This window comes from Pinus tabuliformis, chromosome X (assembly GCF_031772625.1).
Source record: "Pinus tabuliformis cultivar Carrire ecotype Pingquan chromosome X, CPIR1, whole genome shotgun sequence".
NCBI lineage: Eukaryota > Viridiplantae > Streptophyta > Pinopsida > Pinales > Pinaceae > Pinus > Pinus tabuliformis.
This window is the reverse complement of record NC_142308.1, coordinates 459649027-459666033: the sequence shown is the minus strand read 5'-3', so window position 1 is coordinate 459666033 and position 17007 is coordinate 459649027. Positions and strand designations below refer to the sequence as shown.

The 17007-nt window shown below is 37.1% G+C and overlaps 1 protein-coding gene across 1 annotated transcript in view; it reads left to right on the top strand.

Annotated features, from left to right (window-relative positions):
- Positions 1-4346, top strand: part of LOC149140601 (uncharacterized) — a 60479-nt gene extending 56133 nt beyond the window's left edge. The window contains exon 2 of the mRNA XM_089451018.1: positions 4284-4346. Coding sequence (XP_089307144.1) covers positions 4284-4346 — 63 coding nt within the window. The remainder of the gene's footprint in view (positions 1-4283) is intronic.
- The last annotated feature ends 12661 nt before the right edge of the window (positions 4347-17007 follow it).

The window sequence follows — 17007 nt, the reverse complement described above, 5'->3', positions numbered from 1 at the left end:
GCAATAGTTTGGTCCCCTAACTTAGCAAGAAAAAAACCTCTATTTCTCTATCCATAGTTGAGGCAGAGTATATTACAGTATTATCATGGCATACTCAAGTCTTATGAATGAAGAAAAATATCAAGGATCTTCAAGAAACTAGTGATTGTCCTATGCACATCATGTGTGATAATACTAGTGCTATCAATATCTCTAAAATCTCATTTATGCATTCAAAAAAAAAACACATTCCTATAAAATTAAAAATTTCTTCGAGAACAATTTTGTTGAAAATACTAAGAGGGGAGTGAATCAGTGTTTCTATTCAATTAATTAATTTTATTTTTTAGAGCACTAATTATCATAAGGATCGGATCAATACATAAATCAACACCATTCAACAATGCACAATATCAAATATTGCAGACACCAAAATTTTAGGTGGAAACCTTTCCGAGAGAAAAACCACCAAACGCTTCTTAACATATGGCTTTTCAATATTACATCAATGGAAAGCTCCATATTTCAAAATTCTCCAGCTACAACTAGAAGGAGGCTCCAACCCCCTAATTTATTAGCTACAACTGAAAGGACTCTCCAATGCATTATTTTACCAACTCCAACCGGAAGGATGCTCTAATGCCCTAGTTTATAGGCTCCAACACCCTGTTTACCAGCTTCGACCGGAAGGACCCTCCAACGCCCCATGCAGGCTCCAACCTACCCTAGCACCACCCTGTCACCCTGAATTTTTCTCAAGCTCTGACCTGAAGGAGACTCCAATCTCCTACCTTGCACCACCCTGCCACCTTGATCAACAAGCTACCACTTTCCCTGAAGGCTCCAACCTTCGAATCACACTAGCATACCATGTTTCATATATTTTCAGACTGTATCCCCTTTACTCCATATAATAAATGATCATCAAATTTTCTATTGGATTTATTCATTTTTTAGTACTGGCATAAAGTCGTCAGCAGATGTAACAACTTCTCATGTTCAATGATCAAACCCTAGATGTCAATCGCAATGTTGTACTTCAACTTTTGCAATTAAAACCCTAGCTTCACAATGGTTACCAATACTAGTCGTCTTATTGATATATATGTTAATAACTTTAGCAGTAATATGTTTAATTGATTAACACAATGTCTTGCAACAATATGCTCTAGTATCACAATCTTGTAGTACTGCCATTGTTGACTTATGCCCACGAGCATAGACCTAGATGCCACCAATCTGACATATTCCCAACTGTAGGTTGTATTATTGATGACCTTGGGATCATATGATGTTGAACCAATAGACTGCAACAAAACCCTAGTTGTTCATACCAAAATCATCATATTGTAGTGAACTTATGCAAATGCACTCTACATGCAAATAGATCAAACCTGGAGCTTGTCGTCAACATGAACATGTCATCAAACTTTTCCCTTTTTCATATACATCTAAGACAAACTATTGCAAATTAATGATAATGAAAATTGTTTGGCAATTAACCCTTTGCAAGACAACAATGAAACCCTTATCACTAAACCTCTTACTACAGAATGTCTTCAAGACTTCTTCAAACATTGTTGCTAGATTATGTGAGCATGAAACACTTATTATTGAATAGATGTTATAGTGACCCTAAACCTTATTGTTGATGTACTTCAAATGTACAGTGAACCCTTACTGCAATAAACACTAAAATCCTTATTAAAAATGAAACACTAGTGAAACACTTATTGCAAGGTTCAAACTGATGACCAAGGATTCTTTCTTCCAAATTGTTGTAAAGTAATAATGACAAAGAAGTTTTTGAACATATGTGCCTTTTGATACAATGAATGTCGACTGGGGGGATTTGAAACTTGGATCTCTTAGTTTTCACAATTTTCACATTACTTCGATCACCAATTGAGTTTCCCCTCTGGGACTTTCCACAAGCAATAATAATAATGAGACTACTTACAAATATGTTGATGTATCTTCCTGTAGATGTTGATACCTTGTAATACAACTGTTATAGTTTTGTATACTTCAGTCAATGGAGCTACTCATAAAACCCTGACTACAAAATCATGTTGCAAACAAACAACTTATTCCATAGAAAGGCATCAAAAGTATATATTGTGCCTCTATCCCTATTTAACTTCCAAACCCTTGTTTATTCATGTCATTGATGATTAATGCACAGGGTTAATTAAATAGTTTTGCAACCCTCACCGAATGAAATATTCAACTAACTAATCTCAGTCCTCTATCTTGTTGAAGGAGATGAGTCTTAAAAATATGCCTTCAGAATAGGATAACAGTATTGTGGCTATGATAATCAACAATTGTAAACCATACCTTGTTATATGTTATCAAGGACACTTGATTAACCATCCTCCTTGCAAATTTCTTGACCACATCAACAACTCATATCACTTCACTAACACAATCACAGTAATTAGTATAGGTTTGGACTTATGCTTATATTACAGTACCTTCCAGTAAGGTCGGATTGATCCCTGAGTGGCTTCAATTAGGAGATGTAGGTGTATGTCTGTATGATGTCAACACATTAATTTTCATCTATATAGTTTTTCTTGGGTCGGTTCACATGGACTAAAGACCATTAACCATATTGTTATTAATAAAGTTGAAACCCTGAGTCATTATAAATTCATTCAGATCTGGCCATATTATTTAGGGGTCACAAAAATATAATTTCACGCTTTTTGATATCAATGACCATGATTTTGAACAAGGAACCATATCCATATTATTCATAAAGCCCACATTATTTTTTTTAACCATGCTTCTCATTACTTTGTTTTCCATGAAGCATTAGATATATATATATATATATATTGATTGTCATTGGCATTGGCGAAATCCAAAATAAAAGAAATATCCCATGCATTGTGGTGCCCTAACTTTGAGTTAACATATCTCCACAACTGAGAGGAAGCGCCTGGCATGCAACCTATCATCAGAAACATAAAATGAGAATGATTAAATGACGAAGGTATCAAAAGTAAATTCATTGACAGTCATCCTCAAAATATTCAACAAGTGTGGGGCTACTAGGGTTTCCAGCAATCCTTCCAGGGCTATTTGTCGATTGAAGGTTTCCACTTATGTAATCATGATGTATATTAAGAGTGTTCAAGAACCGACATTGACATCAATGACAACACCATTAAAAAATATTCCCCTTTTTCATTGATGTCAACACATATACTTCCCCTGCGATCAATGCTCTTCCTTATTTCTGTCTTCTCCCCCTTTGACATCAATGGAAAGGTGAATCCCCCTATCAAGGTACTATTGTGCTATTCAACAACCCCCCATTCATTAATAGTGATAGTCAATATTATATTAATAAATGGGGACCCTTTAAAAAATCCTTCCAAAAATAAGTTTAGCATTTAGGGATTTTTCTTGTTAATTTTTTGGAATGAAGCAAGATATCAAAATAAAACCTTTTGAAAAAGCTAGCAAATCTCCGCCTTTTCGCATATCGCACGATCAAGCGTGTCAAAAGCCTTGTTATCCACCAAAACTAGCGAAAAGCAATCAAAAAAGAACACCGCACTAAAACCTCGAAACTATTGGGTTTCCCATATGAACTAAGTTCTAAAGCATTTCTTATTAAAATGAGGCACGCATCGCAAATCACCACTCACAAGGAGCGTGCCTTAACAAAGTATCTTAAACCATGTGATATGCGATATTGCAATGACACAATCTCCCTTATCGCATCGCATTAAGAACACTTAAGAGGAGCCTGAAACCTTATCGTCATGTGAAATTGTGAAATGCGATTGAAGTCCCAGACCCGATTCCGAAATATGTTATAAACAAGCACTCAAAACCGCTACTTAAGGAAAAAGGGATTTACATAGAAAATCCTGACAAATAAGCTATCCTTTGAAACCGATAATCATCGGCCCGCATCTCGCATCTCGAAAAACTTAAGAAACGTTAAAGAAAGCTCAATAATCATGATGCAATGATGTAATTTGCGATATTGCATCGCAATCGCAAAATCAGTGTTTTCGCAGTTTAAAGGCTCGCCACCCTAAAACTCTCTTCCCTGACTTATGATGCAGAGCATTAATGAGCAATAAAGTTGGGGATACGGAACTATTAGTGGGCATTTAGTAAGGGTTAATAGCATTTACATTTGAAAGACAATTTAATGTGATACGATATCTTCTCACCTGCGTTCAAATAAAAACTTCTTTCTTGTCATCTTTTCAAATTTATCTGCATTCTTCATTCTTATCTTTGTATATCTGATAGCTTCTGTTTTGCTCCATTTTCAGGGAAAATCCACAGAAAGAGTCGTCGAGAACAATGTCAAAGAAGGGAAAGGTAGCCACGTCTGAGAAATCATAAATGACTCCTTTGTTCTCTGATACTACATGCAAGAGAGACAGAGGAACCTCTACGTGGGAAACCATGTATGATTTATTAGAAGAGCAACCAAGACTTCTAGTAACAAAGGCCACAGCTGATGGTCATGCTTCATCAGACGCCTCCATCTTCGAGACGGCGTGCTCATTTCTGCACCGCATAGCCGCGAGACCAAAGATAATTCCATATACAGATATGGTCAAGTGGATAATTGATCATGTGGATGTCTCAGACAGAGAATTTAAGAATAGCAAGCAGGAGGTTATGGGATCCTTTTCACCAGAAAACCTGCAACTTATGTACAATCTGCTAGAGCCACAGGTGTTCTACAACAAACAGTTCCTCAAGAAATTTGCTAAGGAGAATGAAGACCCAACAGACATTACACGAACCTAGACGCAAAATGAAGGCAAGATCAAAAAGGATAAATCGGGTATGTATTCTACAGCATCTATAGCTCCCCCTCATAGTTTTGCAGCAGCCATGCTATGTAGAATGTTCGACAAGCCCGATAGTACCAAATTTTCCCCAGAATGGTTGCCATTAATAGATGCAGCTGTAAATGCAACAATAATGAATTGGGCCCAAATTTTTCCTGATAATTTGGCAAAAGCCATAATAGAGTATAGGAGAAAGAGGAGTATCTCTTATAGGGTTTACCCTCCATTTTTCATGAGTGCCTATATAATGGACGCTATCAGTTTTGGTTCCAAATTTCTTATAATGGGATGGAAGTGGAATGTGAATGACCCACTTCCCATTCATATATATCATAAGAATATGTGGGAGTCTCAATTTCACCCCCACTTTTACAGAATTTGTCGAGGGGTTATGTTGTCTATTCATAAATAGGTCTACAACGGGAATGCCCCTAGATTTTCTAGAGAAGCTGAAGTAGATATCCTACCTGTAGCCAGATGTTTTAGGGAGGATACATTTACATATATCAGAGTATTCAGGAGCATTGCTTCACCACATGTCCTCCCATACTATGTCCCTGATAAGTTAATGGCTAGGGAGATAGTCTACCAAACATCAGGAGAAGGTGGGCTGAGCAAAGGATTGAAGGAACATAAAAATTCCATTTGGCCTACATTTCCATTGCAATGTGGTGCGTTTGCATTGCACGATTTTGGACATGCATGTAAGGAAGTAGAGATTTTGAAATATCTGAAATTGGCTACATTTCCAGGAAGACAGTATGACCTAAATGGCATCGCCAAAGACTTCTCTACTATGGTGAAAGTGAAAGTATTCACCCATGAGGAAGATCTATTCAATGACCTCTTCCTATAAAAGGAGACATTTTCAGAAGTAAATCATATGGCTTCACTACTTTTTGCCCCAGATGATCTTAAGGCCTTCCACGAATACAAAGAGAGGAGATTATTACGGGTCCCATTGGACCTGCTACAGATTGAACCAATAAGGGAGCCAACTCCCAGTGTAAGCTTAGAGGAAAGCTCCAGAGAAAATTCTAAAGATAATTCCAGAGAAAAGTCGTAGGAGAAGTCTACCCATGAGTCACATCACTCAGAGCAACAGTCCCAAAATGGGGGTAGTAAAAACAAAGAGTCTAAGAGAGACATGGCCGAAACTACAGAAAAAGCAGTCGAGCAAACCTCGATGAAGGAATAGGTTGAAATTCACTCTACCTCCACCCAGTGGGAAAAACCTCCAGTTGTTGATTTAGAAAAAAAATGGAAGAATTTGAATAAAAAGCTCCATACAGAAGAACAAACATCTGAAGTACAGACTCCACAGCACAAATCAACTCAAGAGGTTATAGAGTATAAAATTGTAAGTACTCAAGATATAGAGCTCATTCCTACCACCCCTACTTTTGAAATTGTTTTAAGAGTTGAGGAAATTCCTCCCTTAGATGTGTTTTATAGCCCTACCCATAAAGTTGTCATCAAAAGGCAGAGGAAGAAAAGAAAGTTGGATGTTGCAGTTGTCACCACTCCCAACAATGAACCAATGGATATTGTCTGGAGAGATTCACCCATGGACCCATCTGAGAACCTTACGAGACTGTTGCAATTTGCAGGATCCTATGCTACGGAAACTATTGATAAAGCAACCGAGGTTCAAATGCTGCTAAAAGAGAAAGAACAAAATATCATGTTGTTCGAATAACAATTAGAGCAATAAAAAATCTAACCAACAAGTAAAGTTACAAATTGCCAAACTACAGCAAGAATTTGAATAGATGCAAATACAACATCAGGCCAGCCTAGCAGAAAAGGACGCACGAATTCAAGCTATGATAGAGAAGTATAAGGACAATCCACAAATTGATCAGTTCGTAAAAGAAGCACTCAGCCTTAACGCCCAACTAATGCAACAAAAGGAACTTTTGTGCCAAGAAATCTCGCAAGTAAATCCTTACTGCGAGATCAGTGATAAGATAACAAGCCAAGTCGTTGACATGAGGCTTGAGTATGATGAAATCCATAAAAGGATTTCTGACTTTATCACCTGGCAAGAATCAAAAGATGGGAGAAAGGTTGATTTGCCAAAACTGGAGGAGTCACATAAAGAAATTATATTTACAGACTGGGATTCTTGAATCAAGCAAGCAGAAAGGGCAACAGTGGTCACGACAGCAGTAGCAAATAGCATCATTGAATCCATTAATGAAAATCCACATGGGCGACAACCTGGTTGTTGAATCTATACCAGGATTTCTTCCAAATTCCAATCAACTGGAGCAGCAATGGAGACAAGCAGCAAAGGAAAGGGAGGAGGTGATCAGACAAATGAGCAAGTTGAACTAGGAAGCATACTGACAATTCTTAGTTAAGACCTATAGCTAGTGGATGACCATGCGTTTCCTAACCACTTCCACACAGAAAATGGTGCCAGCATTGACAGATGTCGTGTTTACTGGGCAACTGAAATCTGCGATCGGCCAACCGCCACAACTCAAACCAATGACAGACATCTGCGATCTGAAGGATCACATGTAAAGGAGTTAGTCACATTATTTTATTTCTATTTTAGTTTCATTTTGCATAATCTGAGGAAGGTCGTTTAAACCTCCTCATCTATTTTTGTAATAATCTATTTTAGGACCTATATTTTTAGTATTTAAATCCCTCTCATGCATTTAAAGAGGGGTCCAAAAATTTTATCAGAAACATTATTCAAAACATGCACTTATGTACCTTTGAGGAGGTTCTGGTAGAATGAATGGAATAGGATCTATTTTCTTTTATATCTGACATGTTCTACTGAAATTGCACTTTTGCACTCTTAGATGATGTTGGATTGGTTGGAATTAGATCGATATTGCTGAAACACATGAGCAGAACTTATTACAAATGGTACTTTTATCTTCTGATTTTGTTTTATTTATGTATCAGGAAATATCTTTTCTTCAATTGCTTTATGTATGAAAGTTTGAATTTTCGTTAGCATTATTGCAATTTTGTATGGTGTTGGCTTTAATTTCCTACTGGATACGTGAACGATTCTATATGCAATATATCTCTCACAATCGTTTTGGCTAACTATTTATCCAAAACAATTATTGTTAAACGATTTCATTTCTTATTGCAGTTGAATGATCTTTATTACCAATTGCTATAGGACATTATTGTAGATCGCATACCTTGTTTTTATTCCCGGGTATAGTTATAGTTTGATAGTGTTTAAAACTAGGATATATGCATGTGATTAATAGTTTAGATTAGATTACACGTAGTTAAATCATTCCCCCATTATATCATATATCACCCCATCAACACTACCAAAATCTCTTTTTGGGAAACTGGTCCCAGTGGAAGCCACTACACCAAATGGAAAAGGAGTTGCCAACCAAGGTCCGGACTGGGTGCCTTTCCCCCATGTTGTAGCAACGATTTTCGAGGCTTCAACTGGTACCTGCTTCTCTTTTCCTATAACATGCCTTTGCTCCTCCTACAATTATTCCTCCCTTGAACCCATGCCTCTGATCTTCCTGACTTGTTTCCTCTCCTTTGACCAAATATCTTCATTGATACTTCCTGCAATAAACTTCCTTTCTCCCCCTAACATGCTATGTCTTTTACAACTTGCCATGGCTAATACCTTCTGCAATTCTATCCAACATTCTGGTTTCCAAGCCTATTATTCCTAAAATCTAACTATTCTGCCATCTTTCAACTTTATAAGAACCAATAGGTTTCAACATGACAATGTCAACCATGGGGGGTGATTCACCATTTTTTGAGTAAAAAGGTAAAAAGACAAAAAAAAACAAAACAAAAAACTACTTTTTTCAACTCGTATTTTCAACTTATCTCCCCATGATTTTCCTCATATTTCGAGCAGAAGCACTCATTGGATGCGGAATTTGATTTTGCATCCAAGGAGTACCCATGTTGCATAATTTATATGGACCCTACTACATGAAAAATTTGAAATACATGAAAGCATGCAACATGGGTACTCCTTGGATGCAAAATCTAATTCTGCATCCAACAAGTGCTCCCACTCAAAATTTGAGTAAAATCGTAAGGAGATAAGTTGAAAAGGTAGTTTTTTATTTTTTACCTCCAAAACTTAATGAGGTAATCCAATCTTATTTTATTATTTCCACTATTATTTTATAATATTCCTTAGGAGGCCCATTTTAGACCTCAAAATTTCTCTGATGCCATCTCTTCAGTCGGATCATCTTGAACCTTAACATCTTCCATTGTAGTTTCATCATGATCTTTCGACTTTACAAAACTTGAAAGCATGACTGCAGATACTTTTCCACTTACTTGATCTTCTTCCTTTTGCTTTCTTCTCCAAACCTTCACATACCTTATGTTAGGGTTGTGTATAAGAGATTCCATCTTGTACCTGCAATCGCGAGCTATATGCCCATAGCTATGGAATTTGTAACTTTCAACATTGGGCCTAAATGATGGGGAAACTGACTTATACCTTTTGCTGAAAAAATCATTGGATTATTTGCTTTGCATTCCTCCAGCCTTACTTCTATGGTTTTGATAATGCCCTTGATACGTATACATGTCATAAGTTTTACAATTCCTAGCCATATATCCAAAGTTAGTACATGAAAAACAATATTCATTAAACAAATTAGCATACTTGGATGAGTTATCTTGTCTTGACGATCTCTTGTAGTCGTTATTTCTTGGAAGAGGTGCAGCTTTTTGTTGATTATTATCTTTGAATCTTTCTGCATTACTACTTGGAACTGCATCATCTTCAATCTTCTTTTGTCCCATATTTGGCCTTTGATAGACCCTGCTATCAGGAATCTTGCTTTGTGAGATTTTGGAGCTTGTGCCTTCATTGAATGGATCTTCTCTTCCTTCTTTTTCCTCCATCTTTGATTGAGCGATGACATTATACTTATTTTCATCATCCAATAATTTATCCTTTTGTCATTTCCTGAGTTTGTCTATCTCAGTTAGCGCAGCAACGAGCTATGTTTTCTTTTGAGCAAAATCTTCTTGAAAACGTATTTTCAGGGCTCTTGTTATTTCTTCTGACTCTTCTACTTGTAATTTTAGAAGTGTGATCTTTCCAATTTCTTTGTTGAAGTATTGTATGTTTTCCTTCTACCTTTCATTTTCTTTCATGGGTCTGTCTATTTCTACAACAACATTATCCAGTTCCTGTAGAATTTTGTATAATTTTTCCTACAAATCAGCTAGCTTTGATACCATGTAGAACTTTTTCTACAAATCAGCTAGCTCTGATACCATGTAGAAATTTCCCACTTGTAGATCAACCTGGTAATGCAATGTACTAAAGCAAAACACTTGATCTACTTCTACAAACAATTTAGCGGAAGCTTAATCAACCATGAGAAACATCAATAAGAACACATATAACTGATAAGAAGGAATCAATCACACATAACACAGAAGAATTTACCCGGGGAAAGCACCTACCTAAAACCCCATCTCTGTATTATCATACAAGTGGAAATATAGTTCGGATTACACAAAGCCTTAGCTCGGAATCTATCCAGCTCTTAGTACAATCCCTCTGTTGCTCATAGGCATTCAAAGGCTTCTCACAAACCTTCTCCTCTGCCCTCCAAGCCTCCTATTTCCTTGTGCAGTTTCCTTGGGGTCCAATGCTGCCACCTGTGTGAAGTGGCCTCTTCACACATCACTAACCTCTGAACTAACTACACAAACTTGAAGGAGATAAATCCTCATCATGGATGAGCTTCCTTTATAGGAAAAATATCCATCCAAGTGATAGTACACTATCCCTTCTCTGATCTCAACTGAGTCTCTGTCTAAACTACCTTGCATCGGTTATCCATGAGAGAATACTCAGTTATCTGAAAATAACAGTTGTCACATGCATGCAAGCATCAACAAACTGTATCTCATTAATTTAACAACTTGTTAAATTAATTTAATTGAACTTGACTAAGTTAAACTAAGTCAACTGATCCTCTCAATATAGAACTCATCCTTAATTCCTCAATCAGTGGAGCAAATCAAGGACACATTCCCCAATCAGTGGAGAGATTATTGCATGTTTTCACAAAGACTTCAAGTTTGATTTTCCTTAACTAATTAACTCATGGAGATTAATTAATTAATATTTTAAACTGCTGGTAAGACCAAAATTCGTTTTTACTTCCTATAGTTAGACCAGGCACTACTAAGAATAGGAAGGGACCCAGAAATGCTATTTTTAGAAGTTTCTATTTTTAGCAGTTTCACCTCTTACCCAAGGTGGCCAAAATGCTCATTGGCCAAATTGTTATTTTTAGACACGTTATTTTTAGTATATCTATTTTTAGCACTTTCTAAACTTAGCATTTCTTGTTGCAAATTTTTCAACACTCCCTCTCAACAAGAAAGGCTTCCTCTTGAACCCAATCCTATAACTCTGGAATGTTCTGCATGCAACACATCTACCAAGTGTGGTTGCTCCAGCAACACTCGGAACAAAAAAAAACTCCCAACTGACCACTCTGTTGGGCTAGAAACATACTATAATGTTGAAGCTCTACCTGTTGCTGACAAGTGCTCCCTTTCTGACCTCTACGCTACTGCAACATCTCCATGCATCTCGCACCATTACACCCTTCTCTGTGCTACCCTGCACTATGCAACACACTTGTGCCTCTCGCATTGTTGCAGCCTACATGCTTTGCGCTATCCTGGGATTCTGTGCACTGTAGCTCTCTCTGCCGCTCCATCTGCATCTGTCTCTACCCAATCATTCAATTCCTACTACTCCACATCGGGGCTCTTGTATCAAGGTCGCATCTAAGAGGTTGGGTACCTCAAGGATCTTGCCCCTCCTCCTTGGGACGATCACTCTATATCACCCCACCTCCTACCTGGAGGTATGGCTGCAGGTGATCCCTCTGCCCACCTGGCTCGAAGTTCCCCCTACTGGAGGCGTTTGCATGAGTAGATATCTCTACTTGATCTCCTCTCAGCTTCTCTAGTTGTGGCTGCTCCACAACCTCCTGAAACTGCTGCACCAATCATGGCTCCTCCACAATCGTCTAAGACTTCTTCTGGCGCTGCATGTTGAGAGGTAATTTACTCTCCCTCTCAACCACCAAGTCTCTAACCTTTGCCTTGCTCCTCAAGGCTTTGCATGCATCTTGTACCTCAAGTGCATATAGGTTCTTGGCTATCACACCAATCTATTTCCACTTTCCCGTCATCACGAAATTTTCTAGAAAAAGAGCTAATTTTAAATCAGCGATATCTCCCTCATCCGAACTCCGATTCAGCCGATTTTTTTTTATTTTTGGTATTTTTCCGCAAGGAATCCAAATCTTCTATTTATTTCTAAAAATTTTGTAGAGAAATTTTCAGATCTACTCTGCAAACTTTTGGCCCAAAACTCAAAACTTTGAAATCTCCTCTCAGTTTTTGTTCTCTCCTTGATCACCTGTGCTGCGATACCATGTAGAATTTTGTAAAATTTTTCCTACAAATCAGCTAGCTTTGATACCATGTAGAACTTTTTCTACAAATCAGCTAGCTCTAATACCATGTAGAAATTTCCCACCTGTAGATCAACCTCGTAATGCAATGTACTAAAGCAAAACACTTGATCTACTTCTACAAACAATTTAGTGGAAGCTTAATCAACCATGAGCATCATCAATAAGGACACATATAACTGATAAGAAGGAATCAATCACACATAACACAGAATAATTTACCCAGGGAAAGCACCTGCCTAAAACCCCATCTCTGTATTATCATACAAGTGGAATTATAGTCTGGATTACACAAAGCCTTAGCTCAGGAGCCATCCAGCTCTCAGTACAATCCCTTTGTTTCTCATAGACAATCAAAGGTTTTTCACAAACCTTCTCCTCTGCCCTCCAAGCCTCCTATTTCCTTATGCAGTTTCCTTGGGGTCCAATGTTGCCACCTGTGTGAAGTGGCCTCTTCACACACTTACTAACCTCTGATCTAACTGCACAAACTTGAAGGAGATAAATCCTCATCATGGATGAGCTTCCTTTATAGGAAAAATATTCATCCAACTGATAGTACATTGTCCTTTCTCTGATCTCAACTAGGTCTCTGTCTGAACTGACATACATCAGTTATCCATGAGAGAATACTCAGTTATTTGAAAATAATAGTTGTCACATGCATGCAAGAATCAACAAATTGTATCTCATTAATTTGACAACTTGTTAAATTAATCTAACTGAACTTGACTAAGTTAAACAAAGTCAACTGATCCTCTCAATATAGAATTCATCCTTAATTCCTCAATCAATGGAGCAAATCAAGGACACATTCCCCAATCAGTGGAGAAAGTATTGCATGTTCTCACAAAGACTTCAAGTTTGATTTTCCTTAACTAATTAACTCATGGAGATTAATTAATTAATATTTTAAACTGCTGGTAAGACCAAAATTCGTTTTTACTTCCTATAGTTAGACCAGGGACTGTTAAAAATAGGAAGGGACCCAAAAATGCTATTTTTAGAAGTTTCTATTTTTAGCAGTTTCACCTCCCACCCAAGGTGGCCAAAGTGCTCATTGGCCAAACTTTTATTTTTAGACATGTTATTTTTAGTAGATCTATTTTTAGCACTTTCTAAATTTAGCATTTCTTGTTGCACATTTTTCAACAGTTCCTTTTGATTTTGGATGACTTCTTCCTCACACTTCTGAACAGATTCTTCTAATTTTTTTTGCTTCCTGCACCTGGAGTTGTACGAGAGAAACTTCTTCTTTGAGTGTGTGATTTTCTTTCTATATGTTCATCCATACTTTGAATGAATAAATTAATTATTTATCTACATCCTATTCTACTTCTTCTTCATCGTTGTTAGATTCTTTGACCTAAGAACGGTCTTCATCGTCATCTTAAATTACTTGCTTCTCTAAGAAAAGATCATGAAGCTTATTCCAAAGACTTTTGGCTGATGTACATTAATCAACTTTAGCTTTTATAGGATTTGGCAGAGTACTAAGAATAATATTCATGGATTTCGTATTGTTCCTTCTAGATTGAAAGGTATACATGTCTTCAAAAAAAACAAATTGCCTTGCATAATATCCATGGGCTTGCAGATAGGCTTCCATTTTAGTTTTCCAAAAAAAAAAAAAAAAAAATGTGATGCGTTGAACAAATGAATTAGACCAACTTGTTTCTCTTCAACAATGGTAATAGGATCTAAAACTATTTCAATACCATGAACTTCCTTTGATTGCTTGGCAGCTTGCTTCTTTGATATTTCCATCTATGCACTCTGAGATATGCCTTACAGTTTTTAAGTTGCTACTGAAGGAACCTGCTCTGATCAATTGTTGGAAAAACTGAGAGGGGGATGAATCAATATTTCTCTTCAATTAGTTAATTTTATTTTTTTAAAGCATTAATTATCATAAGCATCAAATCAATACATAAATCAACACCATTCAAGAAATCACAATATAAAAGATAGTAGACACAAAAATTTTAAGTGGAATACCTTCTAGAAGAAAAACCATCGAATGCTTCTTAATATATGCATTTTCAAGATTACATCAATGGAAAACTCCAACTTTCAAAATTCTCCAGCTATAACTGGAAGGAGGCTCCAACCCCCTAATTAATTAGCTACAAATGAAAGGACACACCAACACCCTAATTTACCAACTCCAACTGGAAGGACACTCTAATTCCCTGGTTTACAGGCTCCAACCTGAAGGATGCTCCAACCTGATGTTTACCAACTTCGACTGGAAGGATGCTCCAACGCCTCGTGCAGGCTCCAACTTACCCTAGCACCACCATGTTGCCCTAAAGTGTTCTCAATCTCTTACCTGAAGGAGCATCCAATCACTTTCCTTGCACCACCCTGATCAGCAAAGTGACCACCCTGAAGAGTTTGTCAAAAACCTTTCTTTCCAAGAACAACACTACTTTTATTAGGAAAATTCGTGTTGGTAACCTTTTGCATAACCAATGTCTAATGTTGTCAACACTACCTTTACCACGAAAATCCGCGTTGATCCTCTTCAGGTAATTTTTCCCAAAATGGAGGAGAAGCTTCTCTTACTAGAAATCTCAAGAATGATGATGTGGTTTTGGGTGAATGGAGATTGGAACGAGACCTCCCATTCCTGGACCTTGATCCTATTTCCATGGATCTATCCCTTGAGATGTGGAACTCCTCCCTCTTTTCATGGATCCTCAACTCCCTCTCCTTCCCTATAAATGAATTTCCCACCATCCACTAATGGTTGGCTAATGGTTGGGTGGTTTCCATCCTACTGCTGAACTATGCCTAATTGTTGTCCATTTTGCTAAGGAGAAAGGAGTGCTTGAAGGTTAAGGCTAGGACTTGGAAACTCACCTAAAGGAGGCTTCCAACATCAAGGCATAAGTGGTTATAATGCTCCCTTTACCGATAATTAATAATACATTATGTGTTTTCTTTCCATAAATGTGTCAATTACTGCTCATTTAGTGTAATACTCCTTGATCTGTTACATGGTTTATATTGGAATGAAGTTTGCTATGAATTCATTTGTTGTCTCCACGTGATCTTCCTTGAAGGTATTCATCCATAATGGTGAAGAGGAGATTTATCTTGGAAATAAAAGAATCAAGGACGACACCAACGGATGTTAGCATCAAAGTGAAGTAGGTCATTTATCCTCCTTTATGTTTTCTGGTATAAACTAGGAAAGTTTACATATATTTGTCTTCTGTGGTTGCTAGATCCTCTCATAGGACTAGAGGGATTTTTTGTGACCGTAGAAAGGGTTGCCTGCACAACAAAATGGAGACTCCGCTAGGGACTATATAACTCTTAAAACCTCCTTTTGTTTTTGGTCTCTTTTGATAAGTTTGGCCAACCTCTTAGTGATCTAGGACTTTGATTGATTGTGGATCCACATTTTGAGTGGTGTGTGGTTTAGAGTGTCAAATCTAGGTCTTTGTTCAACTTTCTTTGTTTTTTCCTAAGATTTTCTCGCTCAGAGCTCATTTCTATGCAAAATAGAGCGCTGCCAGCATGGAGTTTTGTTGGTTACAGTAGCACTGAAGACCCTGTCAGCGTGGATTTTGACCATTACAATAGTGTTGGTCCAAAAAATGAGATTTTTTTAAGGTTTTTGATAGAAGACCTAGAATGTATTGGTCTCTAAAGTCTTTCTCGTGCTTTGTGTACATACAATTTTGACTTATTGTTGTTAGATCCTTTGTGGTTTTCAAAAGCTTATTCCATATTTAAATAGTGAAAACAAACTTTGGTTGAATCTTTAGTTCTTTGAGAAATTGAATTTACTGTTTTGTTGCTTGCATGTCATTACTGATTTGTTGTCTAATAAGCATTTTTAGTCCTTTTGAAACTAGAAAAGAAATTGTTTTTGCATTTGTTAAGCCTTCATCTCAAAATTGATCATTACTTCTGGAAACTTCATTAGATTACATTGCAATGGAAAGTTTTTTTTGAGGTTGTCATTGAGCATAGATTACATTGCTTGATGTTGAAAGTTGATAAGTGCATCTTCATTCATTTGAAAAGAAAAAAAATTCATGTAGGTGAACTTTAGTGAATTAAAATTCATTTACTTTTTTATCTTTGCATTGGAATTGTGGAATTGAAAGATCTAGTTACAAAGCTATTGTTGGTTTCATTTTTTATTGTCGCATCAATGTTCTCACTTCTTCCCTACACTACATAGCTTTCATTGAAAATGAAAAGAGTCATTTTTTCATATTAGTTGCATCATAGGTGTGTTCAGGTGACATCGATTTTTGAGCCTTGAAACCGAGTCATAATTCAAGGTCAACTTTAAAATTTATCTCAATTAACCTAAGGAGCATTTAGAACATTAATGAAAACCTCTAGACGTCTAGGCTAGATACGTGTTACGTCGTCATTAAACGTAGAAGTTTTCGTTGTTTTCCAGCGTTGCATCCCAGGGGTGAAATCTCTTTCCACATACAAAAGTGTATAGGATCGTTCTCCATGTACCTTTGAGTATATTGGACGACGCTCCACACATGAAAAGTATATGGGAACGCTCTCATCGAACGGTTACACATTAGACAGCACTATTACAAACTGCACTCCCACGTACCGTAGAGTATATTTTGGGAGTTCCCTATAAGTTGTTATCCATCCATAGGTAAATAATTCTACCGCCTTGTATATCATGATACACCGAACACAGC